We start from the raw sequence: 26,699 nt of genomic DNA, 5'->3' as shown, positions 1-26,699 counted from the left end.
AACAGAAGCCCAGCTTAACTCCATAGCTACAAGGCTCTGCTAATCCCTCTCTAACATTCTCACTAGGGTCCCTAGCTTTCTTTTGTTCTCATAATATCAAGCTATGACAAAGAAGCTATGACAATGACACACACAAAAGAAATTCACGTGTCAGATACTAGGTAAAAATACCTCCCTCATAGGAACAGTAATGAGAATTAAAGCAAGTAGAGGCTACTGTGGCATATGGACAATCATTCAAATTTTTGAAGACAAATACATTTAGTGCAGCACCCAACACACTGAGAACACTCACTGCTGTAGTCTAACATGGATCAACATAAAATACCAACGTCATTACTTGTTTTTTTAAGCTAATCAGTCTTCAGAAGCATTCCTAGTTTATGCATACATCAGCTCTGTTTTTAAATATTGCAAGGTGGAGCAAGAAAAATGCTGTCCTCAGTAAACTTACTGGAGGGAGAAATGGGTGTAATAGAAAGCAATAATTATCCCCTATAAAAAGGGAATTTCCTGCTTTGACACAGCCACACTAAAAATCCAGATAGATTTTCTTTCAACAAGATGTATTCATACTGAAGTCTATCCCAGAGGTTACAAGCATGTTGCTGCCACAGTGCATCTGAAGAAGCAGGAACCGTGTTTTTAACTTCTGTTTCCCTTCCAGTCCCATATGTGAACTATTTTCAAAATTATCCATTATCAGCAACTTCTTCATTGACTTGTATTGGTAAAAGGTATACCTTCTAGAAGAAAAAGGACAAAAGAGTCACAGGACTACAAAATCTGCACAAGTTCTCATAATAAAGGCTCATAAGAGCTGCTGCAGCCTCATTTGCTCCCTTGGCATATGATGTCATCCTTTAGATGATAAAGCACTTAATCTCCTCCAAGATATTCCAGAGTACATAATACCTGAACGAGTCAAGTTCTACTATATTTTTAAGGAAACAATCTCACCAGAAAGAGCTGAGATACAAGACTCGAATGCTGGATTCTGTCATACTTTAGTTATCTGCTGAACTAAGTTAGCTAAACCAGCTCATAAAACCTGTGTGGACAATAATGTGTACACAATGTTTTTGTAACAATTTGATTTAAAAACTACTAAAGAAAAAAGCCAGGAAAGAGCATTGGGTTTTCTAAAGCCTAAAGTGAAAACAGTTCCAAGGAATACAAAAAGGTCATTTCCAGTCACTACACAAACCTGATTTATTCTCAGCACGATACCAACAAATCAGAGGTAGCATTCAACTGATCGGCTGTTCAAACTGGCTTGGTTATATGTTACTCCTTGCAGCACCCAACAGAATTTTCTTCATCTACATACTTAGATACTATTTATATGTCTCCTGATCAAGACTTTCCTCCTGTATTTATACTACATAAATAAAATGAAGCTAGAATTATTAAGCTAGCATGTTACTAACCATGAAACTTTAAATATACAATGTGTATTTAGATCACATGCTGAGATCTCTCTTGTGGATACATAAAAACACCCAACCCCACAAAAAACCCACCAACAGGTAAAGCACTCACATAATGAGACAAAAAAAGTAATATTTTTTTTCCCCTATCAAGGATCCTCACCACTAGCATTTTGGGGGAGAGAAAATTCAATTTAGCATTCACATAATTTTAAGTGGCAATTACACTGAGGGAAAGCACCTTCAATCCATGATCTTTGTTTCATATTTCCAGATGCTGAAGTCATTCCTATTGAAGGTTTATAATTAGCTAACTGTGCTTAAACATTAACATTATATTGGAATTGTGTTTAAATTACCATAAAACGAAACCAATCCTTCAGATAACAACAAAACTTTGTGAAAACTTCAGAAGCTTCAGCTCAGAATAGCCAAGAGTAGTATGCAAGTTTTAAGTATTTCAATTGTTCAGGATGTACTGCAGATTCAAGATGACCAAAGCCAATTTACCATCTGGCATCTCTGAAAACACATCCCCAAATTAAGCAAATATTTGTTTTTGAGAAAGAGTTATAAGAAAAATAACAGTAGATCAATAATGCAACTCTCATATATAACCAAGTGGTCTTGTTTCCAAATTTACATTCTATTCTTGTGGATGTTAAAATAGACTTCATCTTAATTCTTACTTCTTTCTGGGGAAGGAATAAAACAGCTGGTATATTTTCACCTCTAAAAAAATAGTAATAAAGGAATAGCACCACTATGATCAATATTAACATCCTGGGATACTTTTAATTCCATGGAATGTCAAACCTTCTCCTCTAAGAACCAATTTAATCTTTTTTCTCTCATTACCATTGCATTATCAATATCACTAAAAGTTACTACAAGAAGAAATATATGCCTAATGACAGCCATAGTCCCAAAGGTAACAAACAGTTCAACAATAGGGAACAATAAATACCAGAAACAGTGACTTTGTCATCCTTAGGAACCAGATGCTGTAATTCAGGGCCTCTAAACCAATGCAAGAATGAAATATGCTAACAAGACAGCTGACTTCACAAATAAGAAATCTGAAAGTTGACCTTAATCAAAAAGTATTAATTTAAAACAAGGAAGAAGATATATCAATTTCTTAATATTTCTGTAAGGCACACAACAGAGGTGCAAATGCACAAATAGCCTTGGCTTAAAAATCAGGAGGAAATGGATTCCATTAGTAGTACTTAAAGTTTTCCAAACTTAAAACTGAATCACCAACTAATACATTTAGTACTTTTGTAAGAAGAAACAGATACTGGAAATGAGTGTTACAGAAGTTATTTTAGAAGGGAGTTATATTTTTGTCCTTCTATAACAATCCAATTTTTATGAACTATTTCAACTTCCTGGGCATTGAAAGGGGAGGTATTTGCAAACAGAAGATTAAAGCTTTACCGTGCTGTTATGTAAATACATCCTGAATATCTGCCTCTGCATCACAGGACCATGCAAAATGCACAACAACAGCCTACCAAGCCCAATATTCCATTTCTGACAATGGCCAACACTGAAGCAATTCAGAAGGCTCCATAAATCTCTGGAAATGCAGCTAATTGCCCAACACCATATCCCAAGAGAAATTTCTTCCTGGCTCTGACTGCTCAGCTTTGATGCATGGATTGAAAACCAGTATTATCCTAGCTAGTACACTCACTAATGTGGTTGATCTTTATTTTATTTACCTTAGTGAATTATACAATTCAAACCCCACAGCTCAACTACAGGCTGTATACAAAAATTCCTCCTATTTATTAGTATTCCAACCTTCTATTGTTTTGCAAGGTGCCAAAATTTTCTTTATTGTAAAAGTATGCTGGCAAGTCAATTGTATTTAAACCACTGTTGCCTTATTCTCCGCCCATTTTTGAGCTCGCTGTTGCTTTCCCACATGACAAAGCAGAACATGTATTTATTGAAACCTAGTTAATCTGAAGGTTTTCTGGATTTGATTTTGTAACAAGAGCCTACTGGAGAATTAATTCTTTCTTTGGAGGTCCGAGACAGTGCCTGCTGTGACACATTGTCATTTTGCTATTAAACTCCAAAAAACTGGCGCAAAGAAGCAAATCCAAAATGAGATTAAAAAGTAAGTAACAGTTTTGTGTTAGTAGCTTGCTGTCACTCTAGAATAATGTTTGGTTTAGGAACCCTGAGTTAATGAGTAGCCCATGGCTATATGATAACCATTGTCTTCCTTGGAGATTTGACTCCTTTTTGAACAGGTTTATCTCTCAATATTTTCACTTCATGTCCTGTGCACTCCACCCACATCACTAGTCTCCAGGGATCTTAAGGAAACAAGCCACAGGGATAGTTCCTGCAAGCAGCCACGTTATTACTTCCAGTGGGAACATGGATCCAATTTGGATTAGTTGTTCCCACAGCTGTTTGCTCCTGCCTCATTAGGGGTTTTTTGCATGTAGAAAGTCCATATATACTCAGGCATATACTAGCAAAAGGGTAAAGGGACAGTCAATTTCAGCTAGACTCTGAGAAACTTCATCTTGCCAACATCCCTTCATAATGATGCGTTATTTTTCATCCAAAACATACCAAAGCTAGGATGTATTATCCCTCTTATTTTAGCTAAATCAGACCAGACCTACTTCATTGTTTGGTCAGCAATACCAAACAGGTGAAAGTAACACTCCTTCCATCTGTGCCTGTTAAGATTTAGGATAGTGGATCGCAGAATTAAAAGGAGTAGGGAAAAAGTAGTACATTTTCACATTTCACTTTGCTAGGAAGAAAAAGCTCTGGGTGGATGTGGTTTGCATGTACAGTCTGGCTCCCCCGTTACAACAGCTTTTGACCTCCTCCAAGACTCATGTAAAAGCTCATTTAACAGATGTTTAATTTGACTTCTAGTGTACTTGATCAACATAAGAGCAAACATGGAGCAGTTACTAAACTCCAGTTTCAAGGGAAATGGCACAGGACACGGTTTTGCACAAAGTTGCACATTCCAGCCCAATCCCACTTCCTTTTCCATCACACTATCAAATCATGTCCTCCAGACAGCCAAAGGTTCTTTCCCACTCAGGTACTGCATAGCCCACAAAGGGCACACTGCTCTGGTAGCTAGGTGCCGTCAAGTTCAAATCTCACATCATTCAGTCAACAGTGTTTCTCCATCTTAGCCCTTGAGACTGATCAGTAGTATCTTTTGGCCTGACTTGTGATGCCATCAAATTGCATACACTGGTTTCTGGCATTACAAGGACTAAAACCTGTCTGTAAAGTCACAGACCCAAACAAACCACAACCACAACTTATAATAAAAGTGTGCTAAGTCCACAAGTAGAAGAAAATATTACATACACACCATGGGACAAGAACTATTGTCTGCCCTTTAATCCCTAGGCGAATAATGTTCACAGCTACAGGCCACTGAAAAGTCAAAACAGACAGCAACACAGAGAGCAGACTGTGATACATGGGTCGCATGTTGCGGGCATCTATTTGCAAAATGTGGATGTGTGATGAATCAGGCCATGGGCGTTTATCTGGATGAATGATAAATTACTCCTTTAGGTCAGGCATGCAACGGAATTTCACAGATCCAAGTTCTTTGTGCATTTGTTTTGACAGCTACAGTTCAATTACAAACAGTGATTCTACATAAGAATGCAGTATTTTATTAAAATATCAAGGTCTTAGTAACAATGGAAAATAATAACTATTCCTTTATTATATCCAGACAGGTAATGATGATTTATGTGCTTGCAAAGTTTTAATGCGTGTGTAAGCACTATCCTTATTCCTGCATTTGCTGCTTCTTTGCTCAAATTCTATCTGCTTACTCCAACAGCAATAGCTGTTCTTAAGATTGGGGACCATCAGCCTGGGATCTCTCTCATGCAGTCTGGTTTGTTTAAAAAAAAAATTTCATTTATTTTTTTTACAGTTTGTCATTGAAAGTGTGCTTTTCTAGACAGAAAGTCTAACCAAATTAGAGTGAATTCAAATTGTATCTGTTAAAACACAATAAAACATTCACAGAAATTGTCATTCAGAAGTTAAGCAACCTTCGTGTTAGCTTAATTCATGATGCCCACAAATATTTAACACCCTTTTATTTTACATTTTTGGCTTGGCTCAGAAAAACTGAGGACAGCTGACACACCCTAAACAAGTAGGACCAATGTGTTGAAATGAGTCTGTCTTTATTATAAAGTTACTTCCCTCTCAAGAAATTTATGCCAACTAGAAAATGAAAAAAGAGCCCAGGTTTCACAAGATGTTTAAACGTGGGAATTCAATAGATCTACTAAGCAAGAATTTCTTATTTTATTTACTTAGAAAAAGGACTACATACATTTCTGCTGAAAAAAAACCTAACCAGCAAATGTGTCTTATTTGAAAAGCTCCTTTCCCACAAGCAAGTGCTTTTGTCCTGCAGGATAGTGGATAATTATACTGCTTGTGTTTCATGAACTGTAGAAAATATTTCTCCATTAATAAGATGACTAATTTCCAATCTTTCCAACCAGTCACCTAGTAAGCTTTCACTCTACCTAAAACAGAGATGAACTTGCTTTAGACAATAGCATTGATTCTATTAATAATCACAAGAAAATGCAAGTCTGAACATGTAAATAATATTTTGCCCACCTGGAAAGTTATACCACATATAGCAACAGCTGCCTACATTTTAGTGGATGACTGGGCACATCCTGCCTGAAACAAGCCTGGAAAACACTTATAAACACTTAAAAAAAAAGGAAAACAAAAAACAGAACCAAACCCCACCACTGTATAATACTGTATGAAAACAGGAAGGGCACCCTTTAAAAAAGTAAACCCACCGCATTGCCTATAAACTTGCAGCTAAGCACATGGCTGTGCATTACAAGCATTAACACAGAATCTCCCCTTTCACAGATGAGTTTTCATAGGGCTTGACTCCACTAGCTCAAGCCTCAACAAGCTCAGTTGACTCGGGCCAGTATCTTCACATTCAGCAGGGTGGGGCGAGTGAGACCTAACCTCACTGCAGACACTGAGGCTCTAAGAATGCAAATCACTAAATTCAGGATTTTGAATAGCACCCATAACGCAAAACTAAAACCTGTGCTATGTCAGACCACATGGTAAAAGCCTATCATATGCCTAATAAGAAACACTCATAAATACATAAAAAAACCCTGAAATTTCTGGTTAGTCTTCAAGAATTGCTCATAACCAACAGCACCATAATAATCAAGTGAGGAAGGTACAGAGTAATAACAACTACTGTTGGATGCCCATCCAGGAATACTGTGCAGAAGAATAAAAAGTAGACTTTAATGACCAAAAAAAATCAAGCAGCGGAGGGGCATCCAACAGACCCTCTACCTTACAAGATTAAGGCTAGAACTGAACAAAAAAACAGCTATAGTCATTAGGCTGAAGTATCCCCTTGGCTGTTTCTTCTGTTCATCTCTTTAGTCAGACTTCTTCCAAACCTCAAAAATCAGTTAATTCAAAAAAAACCCACTATCTGGCTACAACAAAAAGAAGACACAGATGAGGCCCGTAAATACATCAGAACTGCAGGTTAGCACATGCACCCCAACCAGAAAGTACACATGAACCAGGAAAGGCTGGCTCACCAAACAAAAGACAAGACATCAGAGGGAATTAGGTATATCTGAGGATCTGGCTACCCTAGACCAGAACCAGCAAATACTCTCATTTCTAATCTCCTTCCTTTCCTAGAAGAGATTCAGATAACCTTAAATAGCAAGACCAGTGCCCACCTGTGGCTTTCTGAATGTAGGCTGATCAGCTCCTTAAAAAGGTACCAACCCCCTGCTAAATCAGCAGGTGAGATTTATCCAGCTGACATGGTTCTGTTCAACACAGTCCATTAACATAAACAAGAGATACAAGTATGCCCGGCAGCTTTTTCTTTCTTCCCCAAGTACATCTGCTGCTCTAACAAAAGTTACTAGCCCTCACTACAAACTCGGTCTCTTCTATCTGATGGAAAGCAAGTCACACACACTTCATTAGACATGACAATCGTGAAGGTTACAGGCTGGAGTTCCAGCAACACCTGGATATCATCAGAGTGGAGACTGACTGAAAAGAAAGCTATTTATCATTTACCACACCTGACACAAACTTGAAACCACAGTCAACTCTGTAACCGGAGCCCATCCGCAGAGTAGACACAAAACACCTTGTTGTAAAAAACATCTCTACCCAGTTTTGCATAATTTGGTAAGATATACTGTATGGAACAAAGCCTTTCCTGAACAACTCCCTGCTGTTTTACAAAGAACCATACCAAAGAAGTTCTCTAAATTAGAAAATTCTAGATTGAAGGAACATTAAGGTTGTAAAATGAAGCAGTAAAAAAAAAAAAAAAAATAAATCAGTCTCAAGGTCACCTCTATGCAACCTGTTTCACACAAATTCCATGCTTTATGTATAAATACCAGGAGACTTCTCAGGTGAAAGTTCCAACTATTTACACATTTCAGTGTAGAGAAGGGACAGCGGTGATCCAGTCACTGAACACTAATGATAAAATTATTCAGTGAACACCTCTCTAACCCGAACAGTGAAGAAAGAAAAGGGAAGGGAAAAAAGCATGCAGATATAGCCTGAAGAGGTCAAGTTACTGGACCTGGATCATTTAAAAATACAGTTTTCTGCATGCTTACATTCTAGCTTAATGGATTTACTCTTTGAATGCTCAGAGTAAGAAGGAATTTGATCTATGACAGACATCCCTGTCTTGATTCCAGTTTAATTTCTGAGATTCTTTGGAGCCTTGAAAATTGTACCTAAACTCTGGTTGCCTTTTTTTTTTTTTTTTTTCCAAAGGTGTGTTCAATGCTTTTTTTCCAGTCAGAAATAGAGCTTTGTGGATTGTGTGAAGAACTTGCACCCTGACCAGTTTCCTTTGGCTGGCAGAATAAAAGGAAAGTAACTACAGGCAAAACTGCCATTTTTTTCCCCCTTCAAATGCTAAAATTATAGCACGGCTGTTCAGCCATTTACAGTTATACTCATCAATCTAACTGCAAAAATAAATTATTCAAAATTATTGCACACTGTCTTAGGAGCAGGGAGGCTCCTAGAGTAGAACTGTTTGAAGGGCTGGAACAAAGTCACCCACCAACAGTTCTACCTTAAGTAGTCTCACTGATACAACAGTCTCCAGTAATATTATAAACAACGTGACTGCAAAAATAAATTTTAAAAAACACATTTATTCATTATAAATCTTAGTAAAGGGCACAGGTTTTTTTTTTAAGAATGAGTGGAAAGATTGCTAAGGAGGGCATTTTAAAACTGAACCTAGCAAGTTTCACTTATCACTGACTGTAGAAGGCTAAACATGGGTTAAAAATGATGCATGAGATTACCTCAGTAGTATTACACTAGCAGAAACCCACATTAAAGTTGTTTAATAGGTCAGTAATGATTGCAGAATATGCAGATTTGACAACACCGAGTTCAAACTTGTATACACAGCTATCTAAAAACTGCAGTCTCTTATTAATTTTACTCTTTCAAGTATGCTTGCTCTGGGCCCACATCCAGTAGATGTAACAGATGGAAAGTGCCAGTGAAATATGGCAAAGCTATGTAGGCCATCATGCGTGAACCAAGCTTCCTGAACACTCTCTTGAATCAGACTGCCGGATTCAGCCAGGCACCCAAAATACCACCTATCTTCGCATTCACACCATGACAGAGCCAGCACTTTTCTCAGGTGGATGAAACATGATTTAGAGCACATTATAAATTCTGAGTTATTCATAAATATCCAGTTCACTATGAGTATATTTATAGTTTAGCCATAAACTGAATGTAACACAGTAGGACAGCAACTGTGACAGTGCTCTGAGGCCATTACCTGCTCCAAGATACCAGTCTAGTCATAGCATCTCCTATTTTCAGACATTCTGCAGTTCTTCGAAACAGTTCAAGCAGCATCAGAAAATCCCTGATTATTTGCAGAGTATTTACCACGAAGAATCACATTACTACATGGTTACATTCAATTAACTCCTTGCTGCCACCAAAAAGAATGTTCTCCAAGCTTTGATGTTCTCACCAGGTCCATGGTGCTATTAACATTATCCATGTAGCTACACAGACAGGCTGCAGGAGCTCACTTAGCTGAAAACTTAACTTTAGGAGAGGAGAAAAAAAAAGGTAAAAAACATTTTTAAAATAGTAATTTTCAGTCAGATGAGCATCTTAACCTATCACCCTTCCTGAATACTGATGCCAGCACAAAGGAGAAGAGGCTAACATGCAGAGATACACAAGGAAGGAGTAGTGCTACCCTTTTAGAACACTCAGCCCTTTTTCAAAGGAAAGTAATAGTTCATTTTTCTTTAGGGACCTTGAGATTGATCTACTCTTCTTGTCCCTCAATAAAATCCTTGTTGGAAAAAGAATTCTCTCTTAAGAACAAACCAGCATTCACATGCACTGTACTGACCAAAGGAAAGTAACTGCCTAACTGATGCAAGTGCTGTGGTTTGCTGAAGTAACACAGGTTTCAAAATGCAAGATTTATTTGGCATTTTCTCCAAGAAATCAATAATTAACTACACCAAGACACTTCAGGGAGCAAGACTCTGCAGTTATTTTTTATTTGTTTTGTATTACGGCAGAAAAGCCTTAACAGTCACAATCTCTGTGATATAACCAAGCACTTTCAGAACCAGAGACATGTAAGGCAACAACGTGCCTGCAAAGTTTAAATGGCTCTCGTCCAGTCCTGACTCCTTTTCTACAACTGTGATAGCCCTGGAAACTCACATTTCAAACTAACAGGACCTTTCCACTACTATACTAATGAATACTACAAGTTAATATTTAATGGAGATATTCTTTTACCTGCAGACTATGTTATATTAGTTGTTTTCACAGCTAATTTCTGGTTTAGCAGAGGTACTGCTCATGTCTGGTAAGTGTATGAAATAATATCGAAGTCTCATAAGTAAGCAGTGAACTGAGGGCACATGGCTCACAGACGGACCTAGATTTATCTGGGGAGAACAATCTGGGACCCCACTGGTAACGTGACACCTATAAATATAAGTAAATAAGGAACACATGAATATTTCCTGCCCAATAGGACTGGACATGTCTGCTTTACTGGTTCTGAGTTATTTTCAGCTCACTCAAAGTAGGGAAAATGGCCTATGAAGCCAAGAATTTGCAGGGAATGTAATGCAAGGGAAACACCTGTTGTGAGGTCAGTCAAAAAACAGAACAAATATATACACCATGCAAGCTGTGAAAGGTGAGAGGTTGCAGCAGAGTTTCTAGAAGGAAGACTGCCTTATGAAGGCAGGAGACTTGCCTCACTGAAGATGACTAAAGGGAAGAAAGGGGAAAGCATTCCTTATAGTTACAGCAGTTGAAGAACTTCCAGTGTTCTTCCTTTTTATAGAAATATTCACTATAATTAGGAAGTTTCAAACAGCACCTAGAATAAAAATCATTAGCTGCCCTTTTATATCGAGGTCTGCTAGGCAAAGACAGCAGTACTCTTCATGGTTCAACTGCATCATGCACCAGCCAAGCTGACAGCGAAGTGTGCGGCGTGATTTCTCTGTTCCCACTACAATGTGCACTCCCTACAATTAATGAACTTTATGATCCTTATGGGTCCCTTCCAGCTTGAGATATTCTAAGAAAATGCATCCCCTTCAAAAGCCATAAAGATTTAGTCTAACAGCTGAAAAATTAGGGTATTGGATTTTTACTCAGAATAGAACACTACCGTGCTTTTTCACATCTAGATCTTAGTTGTTCTAGCTCAAGGCTAAGACTTCTCTGCATAACAATACTAATCGTATTTCACCATAGTGTATCTTGAACTGGACAATGTCTTAAGGCCTTATGAGGAAATCTCTTAAAGACACTTCCATAAATGCAGAATGGAAAACAACAAAACAGCAGTATGCATTACTTTTCTTCTAGCCTTCAAAATCACTGTTGGGATAACGTGGCGAAATCCTATATCCAAAACAAGCAGAAAAACTGCTCGCTTTATTTTAAGCCCGTGACAGTTATAGCTAAATAAATGCATGACACACAGGCCTTCTGTACTAGACAAATCTAGCAGTGTGCAGACCTTGAGAAGTTCTCTTGCAGCATTTGTTAAAAATAATCAGTATAGCATACACTCAGAAAGATTAGATTTGCAGAGTTACTGTGCTGTCTTACTGCAACATACTTTCCAACTACCTATCCTGGTCAGATGAAGACTATGCAAGGCAGCGTATGTATGTGGTGTTTATAACGGATTAATTGATATTACAAAATAAAATTTGCAAGTGTGAAGGCTATTACACTGGATTAGCCATTCTTCAGTTTACAGCTGTAGCCACCTGCTGCATCTTGCAGATCACAGAGCACCTGAGTAGACCCAACCTTTGGGTCCACTCTGTCCGCTGTCTTCAGGCACAAATATTCTGATTAGGAATTTGCTTCTTTCTCCTGCTATCTGTATTTTCCTGATCTTTCTAGGCCCTTGCTTTTTTAACTGTCCTCAAAGTTGAAGGTGTGGGATATGAGAAAATAATAGACTTCAATCATTTTTAGGCCCTTCTTTCCAAGTCACCAGGGCAACATATGAAAGAGCAGGTAATTGAGCAGTGGATTGTTTGACAGTATGGATAGCAAGACCTACAACTTAAAAACTAAAGACAGGAGGAATCCCTGTTGCACACAGCCCCTTCTCTTTTACTCCTCTTATACTCTAAGTCTGGAAGAAGGAGCTGTGAATGTGTCATGTCATCACAAGGCACAGAAGGGCAGAGAGATAATACACTTGTGTGAAGTTAGCATGATCCCACAACTTATTTCTTACTGTCATAAACACCCCCCGGAAGAGCTAGACACACTGCTGTCCAGAAGAAAAAGTTTTATTGCACAACAAGTTTTGCATCTAAATTTTTATTTTTAATAAGCTGCTAGGTGTTGCAGTCTTCCCGCAGAAAAAAAGTACCACAGCGAAACCAAGGCACATGGATGAGGGCACCAACATTTTACTGGTACCAGAAGTGCTTGTGAAAGGAGTGGACACTGCAGCTCACAAGTATGAGAGATGCTTACACTGATCCTGGAATAGCACAGTCTCCAGATACAGAAAAAACTACTGATACACATTCAACAGAAATAATCTTCATTGAAGAGTTTAGAGGTAGCATTTCACTTCTTGAGGATTCAGAATTCTTCTTGTGCTCAGAGGCATTTAAGTAAGAGTCAAGAGGGAATGCCATCCGTTTATGGAAACAAAGTTTCTTGCAAAGGAAAAAATGAAGTATCTCTCCCCCTGCCCACTTCCTTCACCAAGAGTCTCTTTTTATAGGGCTGGTCTGCATGTTGAAGGCTTTTCAAGTAGCGTGTACAAAACTCTCCAGCCCATTTCTGCAGATGCAGTCTTTCTCCCAGTTTAAGATGCATCTACAGATGTGTTCTGCCATCACAACTGTGCTAAACTGTTGCAGTTTTCTTAGTTTCAATCAGCATAGTTTATTAACCTGCTAAACTATAAAGTTTATAGTACAGATGTAGCCCCCAATTATGTTTTCTGTTTAACGGGTAATTGTTGATAAAATAGCCTGTTTCTCTCCTTTTTGTTCACAAAAAAGGCTACAGTACACAGTGCTTCTCTATTATGAAAAAACATGCTACAGCATCAGACATCACAGCTGAATATTAAAACTAACCAACACCATGTCAGGTTTACTAGTACCATTAATATGTTTTACTCCTTTTTAGTTACGAATTTTAAAACAAATTAACAAGTTTCAAAACTGAAGGAACAATGCTACTTCGAATTTCAAGAGCAGATCAATGCTATTTCTGTGACAAAAGTTTGGAATCTCTTCTAAAGAGGGTAATACAGATCTCTGTCAGATGATGGTGAGCTAAGCAGTTAAGCAACACCAAACTTTAGTCAAAATTGCACCGAAAATATATCCTGTGTACAACAAAGCAGCTCAAAGTGTTTGGGTTTTTTTTAATGGAGAGCATGCACTGAAGAAGCGATAGTCTTTCACTGATATCAGTATTAAGGCTACATTAAGCAGAAAGGTAAAAGATACTAAGCAACCACAGAAAAGACTCTGGGTTTATTTTGGTGATAAACTGAGCACTCTAACATAGCAGTAGCTAATTTTTTTCATTTTTCCCTTTCTTCCCTAGGACTTAACTGGATTTTGAAGCACTTGACTGACCAGAAGGCAGCACCCTGAGAAGTTTTGCTGTGCAACCACATAAGCCTATAGCTGTTCATTAATCCATAATAAATTCACTATTGTTTATAAGCTTCAGCTTCCGTTTTTTGTACATTAAGCACTCTGAGGCGATCAGAGACACTGGGCTGCTGCCCTTTGTGGTACGATTAGAACTTACCTTTCCCCCACTTTCCAAGAGACCACAAGTAAGGGGAGGACCAGCAAGGAATGAAGCAGATCTCACTAAATCGTCTGTTGGTTAAGTGCGACGCAAGCTTGATGGGTAGGGATCTAAACACAAGCAACTGTTACTGCCGCCTAATGTAACACACTTGCACTTGAAGGTTAAGTTCTCAGTAATACAAAGTTAAAGCACAGCGGGTGTTTCTCACACCAAAAGATGAAGCAAGCAGAACCAATAGCAAAAGACATCCAAGAAGTGCATGGAAAGAGCATGGAAAGCTGTAAATGCAAACCAGCGTGTTACCAAAGCAGTTAGCAATAAGAAAGATCACAGTACTGTTATTAGTGGTGACAGTTATTCTGGAAAGAGTGACAGCACCAAGAAGCAGAGCAATACAGTTTGCTCTCCGGGGGCATCGACATCAACACAAACTGATGGATCACTGGGAGTGACCTGTTTTCCTACTGTTACTGCAGGTTTTTCTGCAGCCCTGCCCTTCTCACACAAGACCCCCAAACAGCTGAAGTTTTCACTGAAAGAAAGGCTGAGCAAATGGTATTACCCAAACTTCTGCCCTGGCAGACAAATGTCCTCAGTTTCTTTCTAAACAGCAAGAAGGATTTTTCCATTTAGACGCATAGTTGCCAACAGCAGCCATAACTTGGACAGAATAAGAAAGGGTCCCACTCAGGCCTTCTACCCCTTCCCCCTTCAAAATATCAATGCTCTCCCTTCCGGCCATAACCCACACCCCCCCACAAATTCACACAAACTCCCAAAGTTTTAAAGGAGAAAACATTAAGAGCATCAGTGGGACAATACTGGGTTTGGTCAAGCAAAAAATACCAGGAAATAGCTGAGAACAAGCAAGTAATGCACAAATGACTCAGGATCCATTCCCACTACAATGGGGAAAACAGGCAAGTCTTTTTCCACACATGGACAGATCCACCCACCCCGGGTAAAAAAAGTACAGAACAAATGCCAATTTTTTCATAGCAACTTCAAAAAACCCCAAGTATTTTTAATAATAAAACCAGCATTTTAACATATTGAGGGTTTGGCTAAACTAAACCTTGATTCTTTTCCGCTTTACAACATAATTCACACAAAATAAGTACAACTGCATAAATGAGGCATTTTGAATCATCCAAATGTCTTTTGTAAGCCCCGGGTTTGACTTCTTTTTGTGATTACAGTGGCGTTTTGATACTTCAGCTTTTACTTTTACAGAGCAAGTGTAACAGACCACCTGTGCTTTGTGGTTGTTATGAAACAAATCAAAACAAGCTTGTCATCTGTATTTTCATTAAGAACGTGTAATAAATAGAGCGAAGCCCTCTGACTTACAAGTGTTGCAGTACATGGCACATAGACCCCTTCACATGTCCCAAATAATGCATTTCCACTGCTCAGCCTGCTGGAGGAAAACCCAGCCACCAGCATACACCCCACAGATAGCATTCGTTCCATCAGATTGAGGGATCAAACTTAGAGCAAAACATAACTGGTATTGACAACTGGCTCAGGAGTCGGCCACATCAAATTTGTATAAGTAACCAAATAAGTAACAAGTGCCGTACTTTCACCAGCAAACAGTTCGGTTGCAGACAAAAGGCAGCACACACACACACGAGTGATCTTTCTAATACACCACATCTAGCAACTGCGACAGTTTATTTTGTATTCTAAACACATCACATTAGAAAAGGAGCCAGCCTAGATGGTAAATTCAGGAACTGGACCTAACTACTGTGAAGAAGAAACCAACAGCAGTCAGTTATCACCGCAATACTGGTTTTGCTGAAGCATAAAGCTACTGCTCCTGCGATTTTAAAGCTTAATTATTGATAGTTCACTTGAGTGCAGGTCGCCAGCACAATTCATGCAAGAAGTAACCGAGTTTATCTTGCTCGGGATACTGGCAGCGTATCAGGTCACTCCCATCGACTGCATCTCCTTCTCCCGCACTGAGGTTTTCAGATCTAAAACCAGCAGCAAAGCGCTTTCTACCGTCTGTGTCCGTGTAATTAGCGCTATTAATCCCAGGCTATCCAGGCCCCCTGGCGTGGCTCTGATTTGGCTTTAATCTCCGCCGAGGTCTCTCCTTCCTGCCCACGGAAAGCCATTTAAACCTTGGCAAGCCGTTCGGTTTAAAGTGATGTTGTGTTGCAGAGGGATGAGCCCCACGCCGCGCTGGTGGGAAGCACGGAGACCCGCAACGCCTGCCCTTCCCACACCCCCCAAAAAAGGGACGGAAAGTTACTTTTCCAGCGAGCGACCGCTCGGGACGAAGCAAGGGCCCCTGTGCACCTCCTCAGGCACCCTGAGAGCTCAGCTCCGTGCGGTCCAGCCGCCGCTCCCCCCCCCGCCGCCACCGGACGCGCACACACCGCTTGTCACCTCCGCCGCCAACGACCGATTCGCCATTTGCGCCGCCCGCGGGGCGCACCCCCCCACCTCTCTCCCTCCCTCCCCACCCAGCGGGCGCCCCTCGCACCCCCAACGGCTCCCCCCGCCGCGCCGGGCTGCCGAAGCGGGGGGAACCGGCCCCGCGGGGGAAGGGGGGGGCCCCACTCACCCCATGAGCCAGTCCATGGCTGGGTCCCGCCGCGCCGGGCAGCTCCCGCGGCCGCCGACTCCCCGCTCACCGCCCGCTCATGGGGGCCGCCGCCGCTGCGGGCGCGGGGGCCGGGCTCCTCCCCGCTTCCCTCGCTCCCTCCCCCGCGGCCCGGCTCCGGCGGGGCGGGGCGGGCGGGGCGGCCGCCGGGTCCCCTCCTCGGGCTGACACTCGCGCACTGGCGGCCGGAAGTAAACACACGGCGCGGGCGGCCGCCGGCCGCCAACCCGGAAGCGGCCCCGCCTCCCGCCGCCGCGCGGGGCACGCCGGGAGATGCAGTTCGGGCGCGGCCGGCGGGCGCGCGAGGCCCCGGGGGTCACCCCCCGCGCCCGGGCCTCAGCACTTCGGCCCTGCCCGTGCCGCGGGCTCGCTGAGGTCGTGCCGGGGTGGTTACGCCACCCTGCGCGCAAGTCAAACCGCGTTAATTCGGGAGCGTGATGAACGGCTGGGGCTCCCGCAGGAGCCGCGCGTCGATCCCAGCCGGTCCTGCACAAAGACGGCCGTTCCGCTCACCCCGCGCCCTGAGAGAGTCCCCGAGCCTCGGGCACTGGGACACGGACTGGCTGCCTCCCTCACCTGCCTCCGCTTCGCCGCTGCTGGCTGCACCTTGTGCTCCAGAATTTCCCCTTTGATTCAAAATCCTTCCTTTCCCAGTTCCTCTGATTGCAAAAGTAACAAACCAACTAACTACTAGCTCCACAACCCCAGGGACGGTACGCGCCCACGGACAGCCCGACACCGCACCTCTTTGGGGTATAAATGATCCAAACTGTTTTAAAGAGGAGAAATCCTTTCCACGCAAGATTTCCACGCAGCGTTTCCGCAGGCTGTCAGAGGGAATGTTCTCCTCACCCATTCCCCCCCATCAGCAGCACCTGCTTAGGTGGGGGAGACGTTTACAGAGGCAGATCTGCTGGGGGTGATCACATGCTTTGAGCGTGTGTATTAATTAAAAGCTATTTGTGTTAACGGGAGAGCGACGGTTAGTTACTTCACTGGGCTCCCTGTGGTCACCAGCTTCGTGAGCCAAGGACTGTCTTTCAGAGGCTGTCTGAGCCATCCTCCTCCTCCTCCCTGCTTCCTCCACCCCGCTGTGCCGAGGGCACCAAGGGCGCTCCCAGCCCTGTGCTGCTGTGGCTGTGGGGGTCCCCATGGACCCACATCCCACAGGCACCCCCGAGCCGTGGTCCCGCTCCGTCAGGGGGGGTGAGCTCCTCTCCAGCCGTCACATGGACTCTGACAACAGTACCAACAGAGAAGCGTTATCCCGGGGTCAGTCATGTGTTGCAAGGGGGGTGTCACAGGGGTGATTTAATAACAACGTGTCTTGCTTGTGGTTGTTTTGTATCCCTCTGTCTTGAGGAAAGGTGGTAGAATTATTTTATATTAAAAACTATATTGTGCTGCCGTTTCTGGAACTGAGCTCCCCTCTGAAATCTGCTGGGGATCCCTTTGCACAACACGTTACTGCTTTATTTTGCCATTCTCCTGTAACAAAACTTCACCCTGAGAATTATTTGGGTATCCAGCAGTGTGATAGAAGAAGTGGAAGACCAGAAGCTGAAAATGTATGTTGTCTGTGATCAAATGGAGAATTTTTATTTAACACCTACATTTTATCTTTTAATTGTTATCTTTGCATTTAGAATATGTAGCAGAGGACAGCAAAAAGGTCTCTTGCAGAAAACCCCCGCATACTTTACTGACTGGCTGGGATGAGGATTTTTTACAATGTCTAAAATACCAGATCAAACCATCTGCAGAAAATAATTATCCTTTATGCAGACACTTGATCCAGTCATTATCTGCAAACATTTGAGAACAGATGTCCCTCATTTGAATTATGTTTTCTTGTTGCCCTTTGTTAGGAGTATTTTTGGCAGGGCATTTGAGGATGAGCTTCATCCAATTTTACTGTGGGATGCATTGTACCAGGAGTAGGGTGTTTAGTCATATGACACACGTTTTAAAGCAGAGTTGACTTCTGATACAATGAGTTTGTCATGTCAGATTAGCTGTTTTCCTCCTGATTGTATCAAGGAAAATATATGGCAACTGGCACAAGGAGAATTGCTGGTGCAAAAGAAACTCAGACAACAAACATGGATTTAATTAATCTTTTCTATCGTACCTTCCAACGGCACAAGACATTTATCTATATCTTACCTAAGGTGATTATTTTATAATTTTTTTCTGTTGTCAAATTGACATTACACTTAGGCTTTTTTCCTTCTTCCCTCAGCCACTGGAAACCTCAGAAGTCCCTCTGGCAGACTGAGCATTTTCACATTCATCCCCATTCAGTCAGGTCCCTGTGAGCAGCTCTGAAAAGCAAAGGACGTGCCAATCCAAGACCAATCTCCAGTGGTTGTCCTGCAACTCCCAGTTCTATTTCTAAACCTTCTACAAAATGCATCAAAGTGGTTATTTGTTTGACAATAGCAAGCCTAGCTGTCCTGGTGTGCTTTTGTGCTAAGCCCTATGCACATGCATAAAGTAAGGGTGCTTCTTGTTCGGGACAACAGGCTTTCACCACCCTGAAGGACATGAATTTAAGGTGCTTAACAAGAGATGGTTCTTGGCATACAGATGTGGTGGAAAGCGCAGAGGATCGGAGAGGTTTGTAATGCTTGACATTGGGGAGGTTTTGCACCGACTCTTCCCTGGATTACTGTCCCACAGCTTACCTGTGTCTAACAGGATTTAAAATGCAAGATTATTGCCAGACAGTCTGGGCAGAAAGTCTGTGGTGCACCCTGTGGACTTGCAGGATCTGTGGCGCATGGCAAGAAATACTGGGTTCTCTCACTCCTCTCCTTGTCCTGCCACCCAGTATCCCCTGGCCTGGCTGGCACAAGAGGACCCCGACAAAGTGCATGCCCTGCTCCTCCTAGCTTGCAGGCACAGGGTAGCTTTGTTCCCAGGTGTTCCTCAACAGCACCAGAGCTTTTTGGGGAATGATGGGAGGCTGGGGGGCAGCCCATGCAGACCAGACCACAGGAGTTGGGGCAGATCACATGAGGATCTGGCAGTCATGTAAGGCTCTGCAGAGCTCAGTATAGAAGTCAAGGTGCAAAACAGCATGGACCCAAGGGCTGTCCTAGTCTAGCAGAGGGCTCTGCTAGGTCCCGTAACGGCTCAACAGAGAGACGCTGCAGTCCTGAGACTGGCTCAGCACTAGCTGGGAACTGCCTTAGAATAGCAAGCCTGAAGGTTTCCTTCCTTATTTTTCCCTCCCACGGCTCTCATGACCAGATTTGTGCAAAACAGGATGTTTGATAGCAGCGCAGACAACGTCTGTTGTATACAACTCATTTTTGTATTGGTTTTTCAGTCGGCTTGCTTTGCCTGTCTGGTAATAAAGCGGTGCTGCAGAGGACAAGTGGCTATGAGGAAGTAATTAAGGCACCAATATCTCTGCAGCTCTGTCCCTTTACTGCCTCTGATTTTATTGCCGTTACCTCCTGCAGCAGGAAAAGTGCAACGCACAGGTGGGCAAACATCGCCTTGCACGGCTGAGCACTAGGGAGTGGGAGTGAACTTTGCTCCCTTACTGGCTTATTGCATCAGAAACACCTGTCCCTCCCGCACCACCCTAATATTTGGTGTGGGGCCGAGAGGCCTCGTATCTCATACCGTGACAACAGCTTTTCATGTTCCCTCTTCTCTCCCTAAGTGGCTGTGGTAGTGCTGAAGGAACAGGTGAAGGTGGAAAATGAGCAATGCTCAAGGCTGTAAGGGTTTTCCTTCTCTTGTTTTGAGGCAAGATCATTCCCATGGAGCTCATCTTACCCCGGGCAGCTGAGAAGTCTCAGCAGGCAGAGAGGTGTGAACCCGTTTGCCTGGCTCAGGTATTTTCAGGGGGTGGTAGGGAAGCAGAGCAGGTGATGGCTGCCCTGACACAGAAGGGATATAACGTTTCTCAACAAGCTGCAGATCTGCTGCTCTGGGCCTTCAGCAACAGGAGGAGATACACACTCACTGATAAGACATGGCAGACTGATGGGCCTGGGATCAAAATGGTGTGTTTGTGAAGCTCTGAATGCGGCACTGGCTCTTTAAGTCAAAAACATCCACATACTCCTTCCCTGAGACAAAACGTCTTTGTCCCTGTGCATGAAACATATTACAGTTCAAATTCCTGCAGAGCCATTAGAAAAAGCAAAGTGCATGAGTCTGACAGCGTGGGCCTGCCTGTGACTCCGAATGTGATTATTAATCATGCTGGATATTAATAACAGCATCCTTTCTTGGTTGGAACATTTGATTATTTTTTTTTATAAATAAACACTGTGAGTGGTTATAAATATTGATTGCTACCCATAATAGTAAGATGTTTTAGATAATAGTCTTGCAACAAGACAATCAATCCTGCCAAGGACCAGATTGGAAAAAAAAAAAAGGTATTTTGGGTCCTGAACTAGCTGAGAAATATGGCTTGTATTCAGATGTCTGAGAGAGGGCTGAAGCTTCAGGGAAGAGGACTGAAAAATCTGTCCTTGGGGGTCTGCATTTCCAGGGATGCTGAACAAAGTTCAGTCACTCTCCCAGTCACAGAAGAATAGCAGTATTCGGCATTTTCTCTTTTAAACAACAACTTATGAGTGGATGTTGAAGCATGAGACCGGTGGTGACTAGGTTTTATTTTTTCCCCCACTAATTAGGTATTACTGAGCAATGCCCGCCTCATGCTTCAGCTTCCACATCTGGAAAATGAAAGAAACACTTCACTCTGCATCAGAAGTCTTGTGACAGACAATGTGTGAACGCTCAGAAACCTGCATTGCTTAGGCGTGCTCACAATTAGGTGAATTTCTCTGTTCTTCCAAGCGGAGAAAAAAAAAATTACGCCGAAGTGAATTGAAGAGAGAGAGAGAGTTATAGTTTCAGCTGGGAATCTTAGGAAACACTGATGGCCACCCATGGGGTCAGTATGCCTGGGCTGACCTGCATGTGTCAGAGAGCTCTGTAAGCTGGACGAGGGTGGGTTTCCTTTTGTCCCAGCACTGGTGATACCATGTCATTGTGGACAGGCTGTAACCAAACCAAAGCTCTCCTTTTGCCTGACCAGCACCAGCCAATTTGAACGGCCCCTTGGGAAGTAGACACGCACCAGCTCTGTTGCAGTTGGTGCTGCTTTTCCTTACTGATAAGCTCTTCCCCAAGCATATCTTAACCTAGTGCCTGTCTCAGGGTGGAGAAAAGGGCACAGGGTGAGAAACAGGACATGTATTTTTTAAATTTGGAGAGGGATGTCAACTTGGTGTGGTTGTGTTATAGGCTACCTGCAAGCAAAAGGTGTTGCACGTTAACTGGAAGCTGGGGCTTGCCCATCCCTGCTGGTTTTGCAGGAAGATGGAGACAGTGCCGGAAATTGCGTTATTTTCCTAGTGCTGCATCTCTCTCCCAGATGGCAAAACTCCCCCTAGGCCTCCACCTGAAAAAAACCCAGCAGGCAGCAAAGAGCCTGTAAGTCTGTTTTTCAGAGTCCTGGATGCTTTTAACCAGTCCTTGGTGTTATTTGTAAAGTCAAAGACCAACTTTCTGGCATGTCTCTCTGGTACAACTGCATGTAAAGCAGTTCACCATGTAACCCCTGAAGTGACCTCAGAGCCTGCGTCATGTCTCCGGCAGAGCAAGGAGATGGGCAGCCCGTCTGCACCTGCTTGGGGCGCATCTCATGACAGCCGTGGGATGACGGTGGGACTCAAGTGCCAGGATCACACCCAAGGGTTTGCTGTGCGGGTGCTGCGCGCCCAGCTCGGAGCGAGCCGCGTGCCCTCGGCCGCCTCACGGAACGTGGGTGAGAGCGAGCGGTGCCGCTCTGCGCCTCCACTCCTGCTGGGGTTGGGGAGCAGGACCGGGGCTCAGCACCCCGCAGGCGCCGTGCTGGGGGCTGCGGTACAAATGAGGCCTCCGATGGCTGCATTAAAGTGTTCCCAGCCCCCACCGATTACAAAGAGTGCCTGGCAGAACAGGAGTCTGTTTGTCTGCTGCGCTCTGCACAAACAGTCGCTTCTGTAAATACATCTCACATGAGCAATCAGCCCTGACAATAAAGAGGTCCCATCTCTGCCGAGTGGTTCGGGGAAGCCGCCCTTCACCGGGCACCAAAGAGAGCTCAGACAGCCAGCATTCCCCTCCCTGCTGCCTTCCCAGGGAGACCACAGGTCTGGGTCTGCAAAGCATCTCCTCCTTTCTGCTCCAGGCCTCCGCGCTGGGACTCGGCGCCTTGGCATGACACGTATGATGAGACTGCTCTCAGTACAGCCCCCGGCTGATAACTGAGCGCTGAGCAGCATGGGGCTGCACAGGCAAGGGGCACACATTGCTCTCCTGCCCCTGTGACACCCTGGGGGCAGGGAGAAGTTATTTTAAGGGTGCAGGAAATACTATGCTATGAAATTGAAGCTTGGAAACCACCCAGCCCAGCTCAGCAGCCATTCTTATCACTGACTAAATGCAATTGTAATTATTTCTTCTCTCCTTCCCCACGTTGTTAGCATTTTTCTCCTCTTTCATGTTGCACAATTAAAACCAAAAAACAACGCAGTAAAAACACTTATCAGTTATTATTCATGCGTACTTGGAATGCCAGGTAGAGGCCTCAGCAGGACAGCAGGGCTGGCTGTGCCAGGCCCTGGTCATTGCAAAAAAACACAAAGAGAATTATTAATACCAAAGCCCTGGAAGTCCTGGCCCCACATCTGGAGGGGAGATGTCAGATGTGATGAGCACATCGCAAGCGGCGTGCCTTGATGCACAAGCCTCTTCTCCTTACCGTGCACTCTGTACTCAAAAAAAGGGAGAGAAGATGCAGGGAGAGGTGGAAGGGAGACAGTCACCCCCAAGCACCGGCAGCCTGCTGCCTGCTGTCTAGGACTGTCTGAGGGGGGCAAGTTCTGTGTCCCACATTGCTGTTGTGGAGAGAACGGGAGCTTTTGCTAACGCTCTTGCTCTCTTTCATTTCTGGCCCTGCTGCATGAGAAGTTCATCTTCCCTAAATCTTTCCATCAGTGAACACACCTTTTCTGGGGTGGAAATTGAAGCTGAAGTGCTCCTATACTGCTCCTGCATTGATATCGCCGGAGTCCAGCTGCAAGAAGATAGCCAGTCTTGCCAGATGTGCAAAAAAATGGAAAAAGCCGTGACACAGATGCTTGTTAATGTATTTGGGAACAGCAGAAACACCACATTTGCTTTATTTTGCCAACACCTATGCTAGAAAAAAAAAAATCATCTCTTTATTTTGCCATATTTGGAATTGGGCAGTAAAGCTCTGTTCCCTGCCTGGGAGATGGAGCAGGACGCCCGCGTCGTCCCTGGTGCCAGCCTGCTGTCCTCGGGGCTTCCCCTCCTAGGAAGACTCAATGGCACCATCTGATGGCAATAGGAGAAGGCGGCAGCAAAAGCTGCTCCTGGACGTGGAGCTGCGAGGGGAATGCTCCTGTGAAAGCTATTGCCAACCGGTAGCACGGTTTCTAGCTAGGCACAGGTGGGTTCGTGGTCTTTCTGGAGAGACAAGGAGGCTTTGGGAGGGATTCAGGAGTGTTTCTCACTTGGCTCCTCCAGCACTGACACAGGAGAAGCAACAACCCTGTTGGAGTAGGTATTGGGGGGGGGGGGGGGGGGGGGCGCTGGGGTAGGTGACAGACAACTTGCAGGGCACAACCAGCAAAAATGTAGTGTGCTGCTGAGGCTCCCCAAAACCAGCTCAGAGCAGAGTGCACAAGTGCCAGAATTAGTGTGCTGGTAGAAACAAAAAAACCCTGCCAAGGCAGCCTGGAGAAGGAAAAGCAGAGCTGTCACTGAGGCTGCTGGAGAGGATTTGGGGTGCATGGGTGGCCGCGTGAGGCTCCGTTGATGCAAGTGGTTCAGACCAATGGGGATTTGTTTGATAAGTGGCATTTCATTGATTTTTCTATGTATAAGAAGTGTTGATTTCTCCAGCAAATGCTTTAAATGAAGGTCAGGTTTATTCCATGTCTACTTTGCAGTGTTAGCAACGGGAGGCGACCTGTCCTCTCTCCTCTGACTCCAACAACCGCAAGGACAGTAAATGCAAGGAGTCAGCTAAATTCTGGCCCCTGCTCACGGTAACGTGCTACTACATGAAATCTGGGAGTGTAGGGTGAGGGGTAGGAAAGCTTTACTGAGGGCAATTTCTCCAATTTGTGGGGATCCAATGGTGCCAGGACTGAGTCATTACTTAAAACAAATGCCACCATTTATTACCATAGGACCATCATTCATGTACATGAAACCGGCTGAAACTCCTTGGAGTTTATGGAAATGCACCCGCTGGTCCTTTTATGGATCAGGCCTTGGCTGCAAACTGGGGCCTCATGAGCAGTTTTTAAAGAAAGAGATGAAACCCCCTGTGCTGGTCGCACCGGGACTCTGTCTGAGTGTGGAGGTTTCTTCAGAGCAATCCAAGGCTCTGTTGTCCACAAACCCACCCAAAAATTAGAAACTTCTCCCTGCTAGCCCCAACCTGTCTCCAGGGAAAAACACAGCCACCACCAAATCCCCCTCTCTGGAGGAGCTCTATGTTGGTGGCTGTAGCAATACATGAGTTTTCCTCCCTCTGCCAATGGCCACTCCTTCCCGTGTGCCTCAGCTCGCCTGGTCAGGGCACCGGGTGGTTTTCTGTCTGCCTGCTTCTTAATCTGGCCGTTGTCAAAGACAGATCAGCTTCCTGGGTGGAGCCGATAAATGCAAGGGAGGGTTTGGTCTTGGTCTGCTCCTGGCAGCCTGCACTAGCAGTAATGTTTGCGATGGCTCATTAGTCATTTATGAAGTGCACCCAGGCACCTCAAAGTCTTCTTGGGATTGTGGGGGGGAGTGAGTGAACCCATTTTATAAGTGTCTGGGCAGCAAGTTGTTAGCTTCATACCTAGGAAAGGAGCCCAGAGCAGATGATGTGGTTTCTGGCTGTAGCTCCACTAGTCTTTTTTGATGCTCCAGCTGCCCATTGTGTTTCCTCACCCTGCCACCTGCTTTCTTGGGCAAGGTGGACCTGAATGGATGGGAGAAGCAGCCTGAGGGGTGCAGGATTGTCCTTCAGGGGTAGCGGGATGCTGCTGCTGATCATTACTATAACTGAGTGCTCCCCAGCAGACTAACAGGCTTGTCTGCTTGTGCTGCCGGGGTGAGTTTGCACAGAGATGCAGTCGCCTGTTTACCAGTTGGCACAAGTCATGCTGACAGCTCTGAAAGCATGGGAGAGGGAGGAGAGGACACTGCCATGGGCACAGCCCCTTCAGAAAGTCCATGTCATGGATCAGCAGAGACCATGTTGGGAGGGTCCCCATGCAAGGCACCAGGCTTTCCCTCCCTTAATCTGCAACACTAACCTGGGGGAAAATATTGTCCCCATCCTCCACTGAGGAAGACAAAGAGGGTGAATAAAGCACACAGTCAGCCAAAGCAAACAGGCAGTGCTGGCCAGACTAAATCCCTGTCCTTCTCACCACAGTCCTGGTTGCTTTTCGCTTAACTCCCAGCTCCAAGGTCCCTCAGAAAAGCATTCCTGGAGGCTGCAGAGAAGAGACAAGGAGAGGAGAGGCAAAGAGGTTTCCTGAAACCGAAGGCCCGAGGGGGACGTGTAAGAGGCGTGGATCGATAGCTGTGCTTCCGAGAGCCTCCAGACTCACTGGATCAGTGATAATAGAGGGGTGAGCTCATTGCTAATAGCTTGGTGGGTGCCAGAGCCAAGGGCAGCTCGTCCGTGTCAGATAAAGGCTTGATACCGTCTCTGCGGCTCTGTCACCAGCACTGCCTGGTACAGGAGGCAGCAGGAGGATCTTTTTTCTTACTTCTCTGTGCATGGACTGGTTTTGTGGTGAGGAGGGGTATTGAGGCTTGGTCTTTGGCTGGGTGATGTCAAACACACAGTAGAGCTGGCGAAACCACAGAGGTTATCTGAGCTAGATGACTGCCTGCAGTGATCTGTGTTATCTTGCTGCTCTGTCCCCTTTAATCCACTCTACTATAAAAATACCCCAAAGAAGGATGATTCCTCTGCCCAGGGAGGTTATTCATCTTCTTAAGAGATCTCCATACTTCCTCTGCTGCTCTGCCGCACATCTGATCGCCTGGCTTTGGAGGGGTGCAAGGGGCACGCTCGTGGCATGAAGCCAATTACCATCAGAAGTCCATGCCCAGGGCCTGGTGCAGGAGGCACCTAAGCCTCAGCTATTCCTGTTTAC

General features: G+C 44.2%; 1 protein-coding gene across 1 annotated transcript in view; it reads right to left on the bottom strand.

Annotated features, from left to right (window-relative positions):
- MOB2 (MOB kinase activator 2) overlaps positions 1-16,666 on the bottom strand; it is a 114,753-nt gene extending 98,087 nt beyond the window's left edge. Inside the window, exon 1 of the mRNA XM_074918223.1 lies at positions 16,450-16,666. Coding sequence (XP_074774324.1) covers positions 16,450-16,466 — 17 coding nt within the window. The 5' untranslated portion in view covers positions 16,467-16,666. The remainder of the gene's footprint in view (positions 1-16,449) is intronic.
- Positions 16,667-26,699: the final 10,033 nt, after the last annotated feature.

This window comes from Athene noctua, chromosome 14, assembly GCF_965140245.1.
Source record: "Athene noctua chromosome 14, bAthNoc1.hap1.1, whole genome shotgun sequence".
Taxonomy (NCBI): domain Eukaryota; kingdom Metazoa; phylum Chordata; class Aves; order Strigiformes; family Strigidae; genus Athene; species Athene noctua.
Note: the sequence above shows the minus strand (reverse complement) of the source record. Positions and strands in the feature narration are given on the sequence as shown.